Source organism: Macaca fascicularis, chromosome 13 (assembly GCF_037993035.2).
Source record: "Macaca fascicularis isolate 582-1 chromosome 13, T2T-MFA8v1.1".
In the NCBI taxonomy this organism is placed as follows: domain Eukaryota; kingdom Metazoa; phylum Chordata; class Mammalia; order Primates; family Cercopithecidae; genus Macaca; species Macaca fascicularis.
Window position 1 is genome coordinate 94,565,680 of NC_088387.1, and position 18,824 is coordinate 94,584,503.

General features: G+C 41.7%; 2 protein-coding genes across 10 annotated transcripts in view; one reads left to right on the forward strand and one right to left on the reverse strand.

Annotated features, from left to right (window-relative positions):
• Positions 1-5,765, reverse strand: part of SLC4A1AP (solute carrier family 4 member 1 adaptor protein) — a 31,310-nt gene extending 25,545 nt beyond the window's left edge. The window contains exons 1-5 of the mRNA XM_005576246.4: positions 5,077-5,765; positions 4,338-4,533; positions 1,986-2,108; positions 800-860; positions 318-457 (exon numbers count right to left, since the gene is read on the reverse strand). Coding sequence (XP_005576303.3) covers positions 318-457; positions 800-860; positions 1,986-2,108; positions 4,338-4,533; positions 5,077-5,739 — 1,183 coding nt within the window. The 5' untranslated portion in view covers positions 5,740-5,765. The remainder of the gene's footprint in view (positions 1-317; positions 458-799; positions 861-1,985; positions 2,109-4,337; positions 4,534-5,076) is intronic.
• A 246-nt stretch (positions 5,766-6,011) lies between these two features.
• On the forward strand, positions 6,012-17,182 carry SUPT7L (SPT7 like, STAGA complex subunit gamma). 9 transcript variants are annotated; one of them, XM_065527258.2, is made up of 6 exons: positions 6,012-6,327; positions 7,370-7,472; positions 8,053-8,670; positions 12,260-12,584; positions 14,637-14,874; positions 16,489-17,182. In XM_065527258.2, exons 3-6 carry the CDS (start codon positions 8,258-8,260, stop codon positions 16,749-16,751), a joined length of 1,239 nt encoding a protein of 412 aa, XP_065383330.1. In that variant the 5' UTR covers positions 6,012-6,327; positions 7,370-7,472; positions 8,053-8,257; the 3' UTR covers positions 16,752-17,182. The 9 variants fall into 9 exon arrangements, with proteins under 9 accessions (XP_065383330.1, XP_073868207.1, XP_015289345.1 ...); XM_074012106.1 differs by having other exon boundaries at positions 8,211-8,670; XM_015433859.4 differs by having other exon boundaries at positions 8,266-8,670.
• Positions 17,183-18,824: the final 1,642 nt, after the last annotated feature.

The following is an 18,824-nucleotide window of genomic DNA, read 5'->3' on the forward strand; positions in this document are numbered from 1 at the left end:
ATAATAATAATGATAATACTATCCATGATATATTCTTATGTTAAAAAAGTGAGTCACAAAAGATTGTAATTAATATGACTACATTTGTGTATGAGTGTTTGTTTTTTGTTAAGGGATCTAGTTCTCAGCACACATCTATGCATGGAAAATGTCTGGGAGAACATAAACAGTGGTCACCTTAGGGTATTGAGAATTTTTTTCTTTTCACTTCAAAAAATTCTGTACAATTTATATATTCCCCCATAAAGAAGTTTTATTACCATTCGTGTTGAATTTTCCTTTTTTTCCCTAGAAAAAAAGGGCTCCTATATACTGACCTGCTTCCTGCCGAAGCAATCCCAAAGTGTCAAGAATCCGACAAGCTTCCAATGAGCACTGGATCATTGCTTCTTTTTTCTTTCCTGAGTGAATGGCCTCAGCCACCAGTTGTTTTCCAGTTGAATCATCCACAGGTAATCTTCATTGGTTTGGTGGGAATTACAGCACAGCATTAAGCTCCAATTCTCATGAAAACAACTACTATGCTATGATAATAGTCATTTTTTTTAGATGGCCTTTTAGTCTTTGAATCCATCTTGTTCTATCTTGCCAATGTTGGATTTAAAATCTTTTCTTTCTATTTCTTACCCATTCCACCCCACTCTCCAATAATATAAGGGTTACTAAACTATGAAGGTTCAAATTTAGAAATAGCTTAAAATTAGATGAAAGCTACTTTTTGGGTTGTTATCTATAACCATACATTAAACCTGAAATTGGCCATTTTCCAGAAATGAACATTAATAAGAAAAAAACATACCTCACCCTGCAAAGCCAAGTGCTATGTCCCTGTTCATCAAATTCATATTCTAATTCTTCTCCTGTGGGAGAAAGACATAACAATTTTAATAGAATCCAAAAATTACTAGTTGATACAATGAGAAATGAGAACAAATGTTAAATAAGAACAAGTTCCTATCCTAACACTTTGGGAGGCTGAGGCAGGATGACAGCTTGAGTTTAGGAGAGTGAGACCAGTCTGTGTAACATGGCAAATCCCCATCTCTACAAAAAAATACAAAAATTAGCCAGGCATAATGGTACATGCCTTTTGTCCCAGTTACTATGGGTGCTAAGGCCGGAGGATAGCTTAAACCCAGGAGGTTAAGATTGCAGTGAGCCAAGATTGCACCATTGCACTCCAGCCTGGGTGACAGAGTGAGACCCTGTCAAAAAAAGAACAAGTTCCCATATTACACTCAGTAAATTTCAATGCATTTCACTTCTCATTCCTAGGGATTATCGTCTGATAATAAAATTAGAGTAAGTCTGAGGCAGAGAAAAAAGCAAACTCAAAGTAATCAATTCTCCATACATAGCTTTGTTCACTGTATAGTACCTTTCACTTTTGTAAGTTGTAGACTTAAGTGGTTATTTTAACACAGTTGCCTGGTTTTTAGAAGCACAGATATTAAGTGTACAGCTGTTTCATATATTATTTATATATACATATAAAATATATACACATAAAATATATACACATATACATACATATACATAGATATTCTCTCAAAGTATTTCTACCAAAACAATCCTCTATGGAAAAAAATTTTAAATCATATAATATAAAGTCAAAACCCATGTTAAGAATTACAAAAGATCAGGTGAATTTGGAATTAAAAAATTACAGGAAGTTGGCTCAATTTCCCCACCACCAAAGTCCAGGATCTTTTGAGAAGAATGAGATGAGTCAGGAAAAAGTACTTCTTTTTTTTAAGATAAGAAGAAAGACTAACAAGATTTTTATGATTTTTTTCCCTCTGCTATACTAATGAGGAATAATTTTCAAAATAAACCTAAAGCAACTGACCACAAGAGTAAAAAGTGAACAAGAAGGACAGCAATAAAATTACAGCATATCTTAGTATAAAGCTCAACCTGAAGCTCTAGAAAACCATACTGCTCTGGATACATTTTAGTGGTAGGGTCAGAATCTGTTTACATACCTTCTCGGTCAAAAAAGCCTTGGAGGGCCTTTTTGGGATCCTTTATATAAAAGGCCTCCCTTTCCTGCTGAAACTCTAAGACAATAGGGTTCTCTTCAGCATCATCCTCTACTGCATCTTCTCCTACAGGATATGGGAAAGAAAGAAAAGACAATCAGATATGAGAAGAGACTATTTGAATGATACCCACTATTCTTTCAGGCTGCATAAAGACATAGTTTAGGCTGGGCACGGTGGCTCACACCTGTAATCCCACCAACTTGGGAGGCCGAGGCAGGTGGATCACAAGGTCAGGAGTTTGAGACCAGCTTGGCCAACATGGTGAAACCCCATCTCTACTAAAAATACAAAAAATTAGGCCGGGTGTGGTGGCTCACGCCTGTAATCCAGCACTTTGGGAGGCCAAGGCGGGCGGATCATGAGGTCAGGAGATCGAGACCATCCTGGCTAACACGGTGAAACCCCATCTCCACCAAAAATACAAAAATTCTCCAGGCATGGTGGCGGGTGCCTGTAGTCCCAGTTACTCTGGAGGCTGAAGCAGGAGAATGGCGTGAGCCCCGGAGGCAGAGTTTGCAGTAAGCCGAGATGGCGCCACTGCACTCCAGCCTGGGCAACACAGCGAGACTCCATCTCAAAAAAAAAATACAAAAAATTAGTTGGGCATAGTGGTGGGTGCCTGTAATCCCACCTACTCGGGAGGCTGAGGCAGGAGAACTGCTTGAACCTGGGAGGAAGAGGTTGTAGTGAACCAAGATCGCGCTACTGCACTCCAGCCCCAGCCCGGGCGACAGAGTAAGACTCTGGCTCCAAAAAAAAAAAAAAAAAAAAAAAAGATGTAGTTTATCTGTGATGAAAAATAATATATACTTGCAGGGACAACGGGTGGAACAAACACAACCCACCAGTATGAGCATATTCAGGTTTTCTAAATTGTGTGACAAATCAAAACTTGTTTTCATGGCACCTTAATTTTTTTTTCTCCATTATTATATTTTAAAAGTAAAATTACCTACCACATTGTGGAAAAAAATTTGAGCTCCTCAGTCCGGCATTCTTGTTCTCTCACACTCATATCTAACTTTCGTTTCCAATATAATTTCCTAATACTTCTTATATCTGCCAAATAGACTGGTCTACTCATAACTTCCTTAAAATCATCAATCCCTACTCTGAATATCAATCCCAATACTCAGCTTCATAAGGCTTTTCCTTTCCTTCAAGTTCCAGCTCAAAAATCCTTATGCTTATAAAGTTTCCCTGCTGGGTGCAGTGGTTCATGCCTGTAATCCCAACACTTTGGAAGGCCAAGTCGGGGAGAGGAGGGTGGATCACAAGGTCAGGAGTTCAAGACCAGCCTGGCCAATATGGCGAAACCCCGTCTTTACTAAAATAAAAAAAATAAAGTTTCCCAAAGATCTAAGTCAATGCTGTCCAACGGAAATATAATGAAAGCTGTATGTATAATCTTAAATTTTCTATTAGCCACATTACAAAATAAAAGAAACAGATAAAATTGTCATTTCAGCATGTCATCAATATAAAAATATCATGAAAGAGATATTTTACATTCTTTTTTTCAGACTAAGTCTTTGAAATTCAATGTGTATTTTGCATTTACAGCACACGTCAATTGGGACTAGCCACACTGTAAGTGCTCAGTAACCACATGTGGCTAGTGGCTACCGTATTAGACAACATAGGTCTAAGTCCCCAGTGATTGTTCTCTCTTCTCCAAACTTTCACTCTAGCTTACTTATGGTTCTAGCTTTTGTTTGGCACTTAGCACAAGTAATTTTGTAACTTCTCCTGTCTTCCCAACTATATATTAAGGCCATCTTCTACCTTTTTATACTCCCATCTCCTGAATATCCATTTTCTAAAATATCTGGTGTTAAAGAAAGTTTATTATTTTGGCTGGCTAACGGACCAGCTTTCTCTGATTAGATATTCCACATTTCAGGATATTTTCACAAAGTACAAAAAATTCAAGAGAATATCCTATATTAAATAACATCCCATTTATTTGATTGAATAGAGTTCCACCCCCTCCAATGATAATCACATAGCACAAGGTCAGTACTTAATAAATATAAAATTTTAGAATTGTAAAAATAATAATTTTATGCTTAGGACAAGTTTTGAACAATAGAGTGCATTAAAAACAATTTTTTAAAAAATCCAAAGTGCCTATAAGTCAATTTCTTTACATCAGTAAAGTTAATGAATCACTCCGGGTTTTGGTTACCTCATGTGACCCATGAAAAGCTGTATGATTTAGAAAAACATTTAAGGGTACCACTAGTAATGAACGTAAAATATTAACCTCCGGCAGCAATTTTAATTTCTTACCCATTCCCCAGGTGCAACCCATCTCATCATCTTGGCTACCAGCATTTATCTTCCTTTCAGAGGTATCCATTTCCTCTTCTTCATCTGAGTCTTCTCCCAGCATCTTCTTCTCCAATAATATTTGTTGCTGCTTGCGCAATTCCTTCAACTGCGTTACTGTTAACTCGGATTCTGCCTCTCGGTCTTCCTCTGGTCCCTGATGAACCAAGGAAAAAAAGGTTATTTATTTATTTAGAGACAGGGTCTTGCTTTGTCGCCTAGGCTGCACTGGAGTGCAGTGGCTGGAATACGCCTCACTGCAGCCTTGACCTCCTGGCTCAGGTGATCCTCCCATCTCAGCCTCCCAAGTAGCTGGGACCATGATGCCTGGCTAATTAATTTTTTTTTTTTTTTTTTTCAGAGACAGGGTCTTGCCATGTTGCCCAGCCTCCTCTCAAACTCCTGGGGTAAAGCGATCCTCCCGCCTGGGCCTCCCAAAGTGTTGGGATTACAGGCGCGTGCCACCGCACCTGGCCAAAAATCAAACAAACAAAAAAAACTATTTTAGAGTTCGGGATTGTGAACATGACTTTCATAAATACGGCAATGTGTACAGCACTCTGGAGATGATAGGCCAGACTTGATTCCTTCACTTTTGTAATCGCTGAATGGGAGATTCTTCTTCCTCATCAAAAGCTTAAGAAGCACAAGAACGCAGCCCAATGAGCCCGAGATTTCAATTCTAGGTTTTTCTACCTACCTGCAGGATAAAGAGCCGGGTGCTGCCTCCGAAGCGAACAACATGTCCAACGTGGACTCGACAGTAGGTGCGAGGTGGGATGCGAGTTTTGTTGAGAAAAGTGCCATGGGTGCTTCCCAGATCGTAGAGGTAGAAGCCCGGCCCGTTGCTGTCGCATTCTCCGTCAGGGCCGGACGCCCTGTGCTGCAGTACTGCGTGGTACCGAGACACCGAAGGGTGCTCCAAGCACACGTCGCAGCCAGACAGCCTCCCGAAAAGGCAGTAACTCGTCCCTTTCAAGCTACGGGTGCCAAGGATAGCGCCGCCCTTCAGGATCTCTAAGCTGTAGGGGGCTGTGGCAGGGCCACCCCATGGAGGCTCCTGGTAGGGGGGAGCCCGGGCTGGACCGCCAGAGGAAGAAACCGCTGTCGGGGGGCGCGACTGCTCCTCCTGTAGACTCCTAAAATCCCCGCAGTCCGGCTGAGGAGGAGGGACGTCGGGCTCCCCAGAACTGGGGTCCTGCAACGCAGTGGGCCCTTCCTTCTGCACCTCCTCAGGGTTTGAAGAACTGGTGGCCGGGGCCTTACTCCGCGCCGCTGCGGGCACCAGCAGAGCTGGCTTCTTGAAGTCCCCACTGAGCTCTTGCGATGCCAGCGGCTCTGACTGAGAGAGAAAGTCAGCCATCCTCAATCAGTGCAACCTCGAAATCCGCTCCTTCGAAACCTCACCCTTCGGTCTTTACGTTCCTGTACACGTCCCACTCTCCCAAGCTCCCAGTGGCGTCTGCAGGCGGCGGTGGTGAAGTTGCTCCTTCACGACCTAGAGAGTTGCAAATTGGTGCTAACGCGAGAAGGTCATAATACGAGAAAAAACGGTTATCGGGATGCTGTGCAGAACGGGGACATCTTTAGAGGTTACAACGAGATCGTAATGACTTCCTGTTGCATAGCTTGAGTGAGAAGAAGCGCTTCCGGCGGTCTTAGCTCACTAATCAACAAACCAGCTTTTGGGGCTTGACGCGACCCTTGCCTCAGGCCTCTCGGGGTCCAGACAGCCGCCCAGCCCGCTCTGTGAGGCAGCAGTGAGTAGTGTGGTACCTCCTTGTCTCGGTTCAGGTCCAGACCTCCCCTTTTTCCGGCTGCTCTGGACAGCAGGCGACCTCAGGACCCTCTGATAGGCGCCTGCGCCGGCGGACCGTGACCGAGAAAACCCCTGGAGGGACTTGGGCATTCCTTGGGCTCAGTGCCTGTTCTTCCTGCTCCTTTCGGTAAAGTAAGGGAAGAGGGCGACTTTTTTTTTTTTTTATTTCGTTCATTCATTTATTTTTTTCTGAAATTAATTATTAAGGCAGAATAGTTTAGTGGTTAAGAGTGCAGACTCTGGAGACTCGATTTTCGACCTCGCCATTTGTGACATTGGGCAAGACACTAGGCCTCAGCCCTCACTCTGAAAAATGGGGATAAGATTATTAGCTTCATAGGGTTGTTGGAAGAATTGAATTAAACAATAAATGTCAGCCGGAACGGTGGCTCATGCCTGTAATCCCAACATTTCGGGAGGCTGAGGCGGGAGGGTTGCTTGAGCCCAGGAGTTCCAGAGGGGCCCTCTGGGCAACATGGCGAGACCCTGTCTCGCCAAAAAAAAAAAAAAAGATACTGGCGCACGGCTGTAGTCCCAGCTACTCCAGAGGCTGAGATGGGAGAATTTCTTGGGCCCAGGAGATTGAGGCTGCAGTGAACTACGATTGTACCACTGCACTCCAGCCTGGGCTACAGAGTGAGACCCTGTCTCAAAAAAGAAACAAACAAAAAAGGTGAAGTCTGGTATATAGTAAACATTCAACAAATGCCAGATAGATATTTCTCTGTGCCTGGCCCTGTAACAAGACCATGGCCATAAGAAATAGATGGGAGGAAAAAATCTACTGTGATAAGTACTAATTAAAATCCAAAGATAAATGCTGTGACGTAGACATGCAAAGCACTGTGAGAATAGAGAAAGGGAGATGCACTGGGGAAATGACGGAGGGTGGGGACTTATGCTTTACTTAAAAATGAATATGAGTCTGCCAGGGATGTGCAGGGTTGGCAGAGCATTTCTGGCAGAGTTCACAGCTGGAAGTGTCAACTGTGGAAATGGACAGCATTCTCAAGAAACTGAGTAGTATAACGTTGTTAGAACAAAGGTAGTCATTTCACCCAGGGAGTTCCTCCTTTGTGCTTCCACTACCCCAGGTCCATATACCTCTAGAACAGTACTTACCACGTACTTTCATATTGAAATATTCTGCTTCTGTTTCTCTTCCTCACCTCAGGGCAAGGATCTCACATTATCAGTCTTTGACCCGCACAGAATGCCAGGCATTTGATAAATGTTTGTTGAACTTGAAGAGACATATGGACAATGAATCTGCAAAGGTGAGTTGAAACCAGATTGTGAATTTTGTTGAATCATAAGCCAAGGAATTCTGACTTTTTCCAGTAGGCAATGGGAAGCCATTAGATTTAAGTTTTAAAAAGAGTAAGTCTAGCAGCAGTGTAGAGAATAGATTACATACAAAGAGAGATTGGAGGAAGGGATACCAATTAGGAGGCAGCAGAAATCTCTCACATTCCTCACATTCTATATTGCAAAAGTTGAAAGCATAATGCCATTTATATTAGTGGTTCATAAATTTTTCCAGCAGGACCATGCCTAAGATACACATAATAAGAACTACTTCTTACTATCTTTAACGCTACTTGCTTTTCTCCTATTGATCCAGCACAGATGTATCAAGATACTTTATCAGGCCTTGCTTATTGTTCAGGATTGAGCATGATGGTAGTTCTGGTAATGAGTTCGTGAGTGAGATGGAAATAGGGATACTAGAGCTCCAGATGCTGTTGTAGCTATTGGTCTACTAATGACCCAAATTCTACCCTGTGGTTCAGTGTAGTAGGAATTGTCATAGCATGACAATAACCAGCATCTAACAGTTACATTTCTCTTGTTTAGGGAGAACATCTTTGGTCCTACAGTTTTGCTGACACTGACATTTTTCTAAGTGGTCACAAATAGCCTGCTGTTTACATAAATAACTGGCTAGACCTCGTATTTTTCACTACAGAAGCCTATAATCTAAAGTTGCCAGGATTTAAACACATTACTTTTAGGTTATCATCTACAATTATCCTGAGACCTCTTCTCTTCTTATTCCAAAATGTTGAGATACTGGGGAGAGATACCAATATCATCAAGCCAGACCAACAGAAGTTCCTTTGATTTGCTCCCACGGGAGTTCCGTCTGGTGGAAGTCCATGACCCACCCCTGCACCAACCCTCAGCCAACAAGCCGAAGCCCCCCACTATGCTGGACATCCCCTCAGAGCCATGTAGTCTCACCATCCATACGATTCAGTTGATTCAGCACAACCGACGACTTCGCAACCTTATTGCCACAGCGCAGGCCCAGAATCAGCAGCAGACAGAAGGTGTAAAAACTGAAGAGAGTGAACCTCTTCCCTCGTGCCCTGGGTCACCTCCTCTCCCTGATGACCTCCTGCCTTTAGATTGTAAAAATCCCAATGCACCATTCCAGATCCGGCACAGTGACCCAGAGAGTGACTTTTATCGGTAAGGCAAGGCTTTGCTGTATCTTACTTTTCTCAAGTCATCTTCCCAACAACCCTGTTAAGCTTGTAATAGCATTTCCATTTCCACGCGAGGAAAATGAGGATAAGAGTAATTGACTTGGCCAAGGTTTCTCAGGTAATTAGTGAGATGTCTAAGTTTTGAATGCCAGTCTTCAGAATTCAGGGTCTGTATTTTTTAATTTTTTGAGTGCTTACTATGTGCCAAGCACTTTACTAGGAGCAGGGTAATACACTGGTATGTAAAAAAGGCCATGGCCTCATAGTTCTTAGGATCTAGTCTTTCTCTTTAATATAAAAAATATATTATGGGTTTAACTCGGTGTCTTCAAATTGGGATTCATGGACTTATTCTGGTATTTTTAGGAATCCACAAGTCTATACAAAAATCTTTAAATTGTGTGTTTTCATTTTGATAACATAGTTTAAGAAATAATAATATAAGCTGAGCACAGTGGCTCAAGCCTGTAATCCCAACACTTTAGGAAGCCAAGGTGGGTGGATCACTTGAGGCCAGGAGTTCAAAATCAGCCTGGCCAACATGGGGAAACCCCATCTCTACTAAAAATACAAAAATTATTCAGGTGTAGTGGCTGAGGCACAAGAATCACTTGAACCCAGGGGAGGCAGAGATTGCAGATCGCTCCACTGCACTCCAGTCTGGGTGACTGAGACCCTGTCGGGGAAAAAAAAAAAAAAAAGAATAATATAAAAATATTATTGATCCCTGCTACTCAATATCTGATCCAAGATCTGCAGCATCAACATCACCTGGGAGGTTTTTAGAAATGCAGAATCTCAGGCCTCATCCAGTCCTGCTGAATCAGAATCTGCATTTTAACAAGATCTCCAGGAGATTTGTATGTGCATTTAAGTTTGAGAAGCCCTGCTCCACATCCTCTGAAGGGGACTGCCTTGTAACCTAGAGCTGCTACTAGATGTCAGTGTGCAAGTTATATTTCATGCCAAACAATTACTTTTTTTCTTTTCATTTTGAAATTTGCCAAACCTACAGAAATGTGTAAGTTGTAGTCAACAAACATCCAAATACCCTTCACCATGATTCACCAATGTTTAACATTTTGCCACATTTACTTTCTCACATGTGTGTGTATACACATATATACACACATACACATACATATATGCATACTTGTATATGCACACATTTTCCCCCAAACATTTTAAAGGAAGTTGCAGACATCACCATATTTCACCCCTAAATTCCTCAGCATGCATATCCTAAGAATAAGGAAATTTTCCTGAATAATCATAATACCATCAACACACCAAAGTAAATGAACATTAAATACTACTTAATAAGTTCATATTCACATTCTTCCAATTATCTTTTGTAAATATCTTCCCCCGCCCCGAGTCCAGGACCTAACAAAGATTCATGCATTGTATCTGGTTGTTATGCCTCTTTAGAGTCTTATGAGTTCAGGTCACTTGTAGAATGTCACAATTACTGGATTTGCTGATTATCTCCTCAAGATTAGATTCAGATTAAATATGTTTGGCAAGAATACTACACAAGTGATATTATATGTTATTTATTACATCTACCTGTTGCCAATAATACTATTTTTTTTTTTTTTTTTTTTTGAGACGAAGTCTTGCTCTGTCACCCAGGCTGGAGTGTAGTGGCCGGATCTCAGCTCACTGCAAGCTCCTCCTCTCGGGTTCACACCATTCTCCTGCCTCAGCCTCCCGAGTAGCTGGGACTACAGGCACCTGCCACTTCGCTCGGCTAGTTTTTTGTATTTTTTAGTAGAGACGGGGTTTCACCGTGTTAGCCAGGATGGTCTCGATCTCCTGACCTCGTGATCAGCCCGTCTCGGCCTCCCAAAGTGCTGGGATTACAGGCTTGAGCCACCGCGCCCGGCCACCAATAATACTATTTTAATGGTTCCCAAACTAACGAGAAAAGTACAGAAATAGACTAAATACGTAAGGGTTGCATTGCAGTTGGGCCAGGTGAAGGCCAGATTATATCAAGGTCCACTGTAATAAAAAGTTCTGAAGTCACTGGAATAATGAAAAGGGGAGGCATAACTGTTATTACATACACAGCAAATATATGCTAGCATAGACATGCCCAACTCAAAAAACTTGCTCTGTGGTGATCAATACTGTATTCACATACTGAGGGCAATTTAATTTCAACAACATAATGTTATCTATCATATTAAATTGATACTGTTATTTATTCATTTTTAGTTTTGTATCAAATTTATAGTGTTAGTAAGAGCCATAACCATCAAAAGTTTTTACATGGTTTTATTTTATACATATTTAAGAAACTGTATAACAAAAATAATTCACATCAGCTATGAGGGCACCAAAAAATTATTTTCCTTTGAAAGAGGTCCACATATTATTCTAGGAAAGTGATATTGGTTTAGTTGTCTCTGTTTATTAGGTACCTCTGAGGCCTTTAGCTTTTGGCCCAGAGACACTGGCCATAGAAATGATGACGATAGTAAATGAAGTTACTTGGCAATTAATTGTCTTATTCTCAAAACTATTATGTAAACTGCAATAGTTGCTATTGAACAGGTCAGGGTTTAGTGGGTGGATAACCCCTCGGGTACTTTTGTACAGTGCGTGATGACACATGCCAAGTATGAACCAGGGAAATATGATTTTCTGTGCTCTATTTTATTTTTATTGGTAAAATAAATTCCTTTGTCAGGGATAGGCAGAAGCCAATAGGAAATTTCAAGAGATGGGTAAATTATTAAAAGCTTCTTAAGTTATTTTTAGATCAAATAGCTTTCTTAAATTTTTTCTTAGAAATATTAAGATTTCTGTAGTGGTGATTGGGGCAAAATGGTGTATTATGAAGGATACGGTTTCTGGAGTCAGAAGCTTTACCACTTATTAATAACATGTAAACAAATTTTGGCAAGTCAGCCCTTCCGAACCTGTTTCCTCTCCTGGCAAATAGAAATAATAATAATGCAGACCCTACCCATTGCACAACACAGGATAGGATGAAAATGCTTTATAAGCTATATACGTTTTAAATTGCTTTTATAAAATTGAGTTGCCTTACCTGTTTTGAAATGGTCCCTTGTAATTTCATAAGAATCTAAGAATCTTAAACTCCTGGCAAGCTGTGAAGAATCTCTTTATTGGAACTGCGAATTTCTAAAAGTTTGTATTAATATATTGCCCAGCATGTATGAAAACTAGGTTGTGGTAAAATAATTAGAGCATCACTGAGCAGTGTCTGGGCTATACTGTTAAACTTAATCCTAAAAGTGATCAAAATTTAACAGTTGCTAGAAGGAAACTTTCTTTTCACTAGATATCCTTTTGGACTGTGTATTATAGACATGTATTGCCTATTCAAACTATGTCTTTGGAGGAGCTCAAAGATATAACCATGGGTTGCTAAGACATGTCCTGATAGCAGCAGGATGAAACTGAGCTATGTAACTTGGATAGAATTTCCCTGGAAAGCTAGGCTAGTGGCTTGACTGGAATTGTAAAACTCCTGGGGAGACAGGTGAGGTCACCCCTTTGCAAGAACATTAATAACACCATCATATCTCCACTTTCAGTGGGAAAGGGGAACCTGTGACTGAACTCAGCTGGCACTCCTGTCGGCAGCTCCTTTACCAGGCAGTGGCCACAATCCTGGCCCACGCAGGCTTTGACTGTGCTAATGAAAGTGTCCTGGAGACCCTAACTGATGTGGCACATGAGTATTGCCTTAAGTTTACCAAGTTGTTGCGTTTTGCTGTGGACCGGGAGGCCCGGCTGGGACAGACTCCTTTTCCAGATGTGATGGAGCAGGTATTCCATGAAGTGGGTATCGGCAGTGTGCTCTCCCTCCAGAAGTTCTGGCAGCACCGCATCAAGGACTATCACAGTTACATGCTACAGGTGAGGCGACCCTGTTGAAAAGTGGGCACAGATGTCTGTGCAATCTAGGAGTGTTCAGCAGGATCCCACAGCACTTGGTCTAGAGTGCAGAGCACAGAGTCTTGGAACCGAGTGAACTTAACATACTTTTATGATGGCCCTAGCGATGTTCCTGGCCAAATGGGTCTCCTTTAGTCAATGAATGGCCACATTCACAGATACTTCCTCTGGAAGAAACTATCCACAAGTATATGGAATCTGAGAGAATGCAGGTAGTCTGACTTTATTCATCAAGTATTTATTGAGTGCCTGTTGAGAGTCAAGCATTGTGGGATTCAGCAGTTACTAAGTTACCTGAGCGTACATTGTTTTTGAAGGGAAACAAACACAAGTCAACAAAAAATGATCAAAACAATTTCAGGAGCTGGGCATGATGGCACATACCTGTAATCCCAGCTACTTGGGAAGCTGAGGTGGGAGGATTGCTTGAGGCCAGGAGTTCAAGACCAGCCTGGACAATATAGTGAGACCCCCATCTCTATAGAAAATTTAAAAATAAAAATTAGCTGGACATGGTGGCTCATGCCTGTGGTCTCAGCTACGCGGGAGTGTGAGGTGAGATCACTTGAGACCAGGAAGTTAAGGCTGCTGCGAGCCATGATTGTGCCATTGCACTCCAACCTGGGTGACAGAGCAAGACCCTGTCTGAAAAAAAAAAAAAGAAAACATAGATCTCCTACTGGCAATCCTCCCGCCTCAGCCTCCCAAGCAGCTAATATAATGGTTTGACTAGAATTGTAATATATATCTCTAATATAGCTGCTTGGGAGGCTGAGGTGGGAGGATTGTTTGAGGCCAGAAGTTTAAGGCCAGCCTGGGCAATATAGCAAGACTTAGCTGTCTCTAAGCACATACTTACAAAAATACAATTTTGTATAATGTTAAGTGCCATGAAAAAAAGTAAAATGATATTGCCTGGAGGATGGGTTGGTGAGGGGTGATTTTGGTTGGAACCAGCTAACCTCTTCAGCCCTTGTGCTCTTAAGTCATTTGTTCACTATTTCAGTCTCTGCAGGTCTAAAATATTTAACACCCAAGAAAAGTCTTTGCTAAGTGATCCAGATTTCCCACACCATTGATTATTCACCTAGGATACATATGTCAATTTGTTTTTCCTCTTTTTAGACAGGGTTGCCTGGGCTGGAGTGCAGTGGCACAATCATAGCTCACTACAGCCTTAACCTGCTAGGCTCAAGTGATCGTTCCACCTCAGCCTCCCAAGTAGCTAAGACCACAGATGTGAACTACCATGCCCAGCTCTTTTTTTTTTTTTTGTAGAGATAGGATCTCACTAGATGTTGCCCAAGCTGGTCTCAGACTCCTAGGCTCAAGTGGTCCTCCCGCCTTGGCCTCCCAAAGTACCGGGATGACAGGTGTGAATGACTGTGCCCAGCCTCCTGTTAATTTTTATAGCCAAAAAAAAATGTAATCTTTTGTCCCAGTTCTGTTTTAACACTTTTTTTTTACCTTTATGTTACTTTTTTTTTTTTTTTTGAGACGGAGTTTCGCTCTTGTCACCCAGGCTGGAGTGCAGTGGCGCAATCTTGGCTCACCGCAACCTCCGCCTCCTGGGTTCAAGCGATTCTCCTGCCTCAGCCTCTCAAGTAGCTGGGATTACAGGCATGTGCCACCATACCCGGCTAGTTTTGTATTTTTAGTAGAGATGGGGTTTCTCCATATTGGTCAGGCTGGTCTTGAAATCCCGACCTCAGGTGATCCACCCGCCTCATCCTCCCAAAGTGCTGGGATTACAGGTGTGAGCATCACGCCCGGCTACCTTTATGTTACTTTTAATTAATGACATACACATTCTCTGCCAAACCAATTTTCTTTACATATCTCTATCACTCATAAATGCAAACTCAACACCTTAAACAAATCCCTACCATTGGCAGTGAATGTTTTAAAATTCTGTTATTCGTGTTCTGTTGGCTTCTCCATGGGATGTCACAAGCTGACTATACAACTTGCTTTTAACATTTCCTTGGAAAATTGACTCTTGCTTGCCAACAGATTAGTAAGCAACTCTCTGAAGAATATGAAAGGATTGTCAATCCTGAGAAGGCCACAGAGGACATGAAACCTGTGAAGATCAAGGAGGAACCTGTGAGCGACATCACCTTTCCTGTCAGTGAGGAGCTGGAGGCTGACCTTGCTTCTGGAGACCAGTCACTGCCTATGGGAGTGCTTGGGGCTCAGAGTGAACGCTTCCCATCTAACCTGGAGGTTGAAGCTTCACCACAGGCTTCAAGTAAGACAAATAAACTTACTCATTTTGATTCTGGGAGATCTGCCAATTTCAGTACTTTTCACTTTTTGGAATCAAGCTCAAGAAGTAGAAGAACAAAAGCAGCAGTGGACACAATGGAAAGTCCTAAAATGAATACAGTTTCACCTATCTAGAGATCTCAGCATTCTTCTCTTTCTAATTAGTGAAGAGAGGATTAGCAGCTTTACAGGCATTCTTTAAAATAATCCCTAGTTAAGATGTAGATGCAATATGTGTTGTCCTGTTGATTACCAAGGCTGATTCAGCTGATCCAGCTGGTTGGGAAGCTATCCCCTTCCTCCTTCAGTATTTTTTTTTTAGTATTCTGTATTGGTCCTTCCTGATGCTTGTACTTCATTGAATAAGACAGCTGCCAGATAGATGGGAGAGTGGTAATTGCTCAAGGATGTTCTCAGAGTTTTGCTTCCCTGCTAAAGTACTCTTAACAAATGGAAGATGAAAGACACTGAAATAGGGCGTCCGGCCAGGTGTGGTCGCTTATGCCTGTAATCCCAGCACTTTGGGAGGCCGAGGCAGGCGGATCATGAGGTCAGGAGATCAAGACCATCCTGGCTAACATGGTGAAACCCCGTCTCTACTAAAAATACAAAAGATTTGCCAGGCATGATGGTGGGCACCTGTAGTCCCAGCTACTCGGGAGGCTGAGGCAGGAGAATGGCGTGAACCCCGGAGGCTGAGCTTGCAATGAGCCGAGATCGTGCCACTGCACTCCAGCCTGGGAGACAGAGCAAGACTCCGTCTCAAAACAAAAAAAAAGGCTTCCCAGTTAGAGGTATCTGGCTTCTTTTTCCAGGCTCTGTGATTACCTTAGGAGCCAGGACAACTAACTGGTTATGTGTCAGTTAGGTTGCCAATTAGCCTGGGCACTCAGTTATTTACACATATAAATTGTCATTTCATCAATGCACAAATGACTCAAATAGCAAATCCTCAAATGCGGTCTAAATGGAATTAGGTCGTACTTTTAAAAGTGTTGGGCAGACAGCCTTTCACTATGGAAGAATAACCATAAGAGAGCAGCATTGTTAGAACACATAGAGAGATGGGAGAGCCAAAGAGAAATTGTTACGGACTTCGGGACCATGTCTCTTCAAAGGACACCAGGTAGAGAACTGTTGTTAGCATTATGTAGTGACCGTTACCTTTTCATAATGTGAGAGATGACCAGAGACCCAAACAAAAGGCAGGAAAACAAGATGGCCCCATAAAAGAAGGAAGGACAGGCAAACTAAAGAGCTGAACAAGGCCTGTGGTTGTGCATGTCTTTGGGCTGTGAGACGGGGGATCTTTCCACCTGCCTAGCTTCACTTCCCTGGTTTAGGGAAAATGGGAGTGGGTGAGGTAGAGGAAAGAAAGGTAGAAGAAATGGAAAAGAAGATAATCAGAGCTGGTAATTTTTTGTGATGGTTAACTTTTTGAAGCAGAGAATAACAACCATATTCTCCTGACAAGTACAGAATCAGAGTGAAAACTGAGCTCAAAGAATATTAGTTGGTCCTGAGTGATATATTTACTCTACTTTGTTCTACACTTGGCTTACCACAAGGTGTATGTCCACCTTTCCTCTCTTTCTAGGTGCAGAGGTAAATGCTTCTCCTCTTTGGAATCTGGCCCATGTGAAAATGGAGCCTCAAGAGAGTGAAGAAGGCAATGTCTCTGGACATGGTGTGCTGGGCAGCGATGTCTTCGAGGAGCCCATGTCAGGCATGAGTGAAGCTGGGATTCCTCAGAGCCCTGATGACTCAGATAGCAGCTATGGTTCCCACTCCACTGACAGCCTCATGGGGTCCTCCCCTGTTTTCAACCAGCGCTGCAAGAAGAGGATGAGGAAAATATAAAAGGAAAAGAGGGAGATTTTTTGTCCAGACCTACTAGACCCAACAGAAAACGTTTTTGTATTAGAATCTGTTTCCATAAAAATTGATTTGACTCCTGTTCTTAAACACAAGTGGTTTTTCCTTATTCCAGAGGACCTGGACATCACCAAACAAGGTTGCATTTTACTTTTGCATCCAGTTTTTATAGTTTTCCACAACCAAGCCACCTTTCACAGATGAAATATGATGCTGGCATGGCAATCAAAGCAAAGCACCGTCCTCGACTGTTGTCTTAACTATGACTAGACATGTTACTTAGCTTCTCTACAGCCATTTCTCTTGTACAACTGAGAATCATACTTCTTTGACCTACCTTACAGAGATGTGAGGATTTAGGTGTTTGCTAACTTCAAAACTGTGCTTGAATAGACTCATAATATATGCTCATATCAGATGTCAGTTTTCATTTAACTTGATTCATTTTTGGCTCAGGTCCTTGGGAATCCATTACTAATACCTAACAGGAAATAGCGAAACACAACATACCTTATCTGTTAGTCACCTTCTTAAAACTGTTTTTACTGCTTTTGAAGTGTCTTATTTATAAGATCAGAGGTCTACAGTGACAGCCTTTTGCTTATTCAGACAGCTCTCTCCTATCATCCACATCTTCTCTAGATTTATTCCATCTATCCTCATCCTTTTGGCCTTTGTTATTTCTGCTCAGACTCACATATTTTCACCATATACATATTTTCAGTTGTTTCTTTCCTTTTCTCCTTTGTGAGCAAAGCAAACAAGTACTGTCCAAGGACAACCTTGTGCATATTTCATTTGTTGCATTTGCTTGGTCATCAGAGGACAGCAGTCCATTAAGCACAGTTTGCTTCTGCTACTGTAAAGGCAGCCTTTAAAGCATAGTAATATGCACCTTTCAACTTTATATCATTGTCCTGAACAATGTAACTGTGGTTACTCATCCATCAGACTATCTGTACATTTAAGTACCGAATCAGTATTTATTAAGTAAATGTTGTAGCACTGTAGTGATTAGGAATAATTAGCAAATGTGTTGCTTCATGCCTTGGTAATGGATGCCAACATGTAAAACTGCTGAAGTTTGGTTTTCTGATGCAGAATACATCTTGTAAAATTTAGACCACTCCTTTAATATAGACCAAAATAAGGCACAGCTTTAATTCATTATTGAATGCCTTAAATGTCCCAGGTATTGAGAATGAATATGATAGAACTAAAATGAGGTTATAGTTTAACATATAATTTATACATTTGCCAGTTGTAACTCTTTAGCACATTTATCTAAACCCTTTCTGTCACAGTCTTTTTTAAAAATTTATTTATTTTTGAGATGGAGTCTTGCTCTATCACCCAGGCTGGAGTGCAATGGTGCAGTCTTGGCTCACTGCAGCCTCTGCCTTCCGGGTTCAAGCTACTCTCCTGCCTCAGCCTCCTGAGTAGCTGGGATTACACACACGTGCCACCACACCCAGCTAATTTTTGTATTTTTAGTAGAAATGGGGTTCCACCATGTTGGCCAGGCTGGTCTCAAACTCCTGACCTCAAGTGATCTGCCCGCCTCAGGCTCCCAGAGTGCTAGGATTCCAGGCGTGAGCCACTGCGCCTGGCCTCTGTTGCAGTCTTACCTTCATTTTCCTTTGTTTATAATGAAAGTGGCCATTAGGCAGTCAGTTTCCATAAAGTAGCCAACTGGGAATTTATTTCATCTAGCAAACATTGAGTACCAATTATTTGCTAGGTCCTGTGCAAGGGATACAAAGATGATTAACACTCCTTACCCTTTTGGAGCTTAAAGCATAAGGAAGACAAGTTATTCTGTAAGGAAGATAAAGCATTCAAAAGTACTACAGAGAAAAACCAAGTATGCCTAAGTTTTGCTTTGCGAATGTTCTCCTCTTAAATAATAGTTTCAAATTTTGAGACCAGTGGTTCCCCCTAAGTATAGAGCATTGAAATTAATACTTTATAATAAAACACTTATTGTTGCAGAATGTTAAAACTGCAGAACAGGCACCAGATGGTCAAGACAAGGGTGATGTGAGGATTAGTATCTGA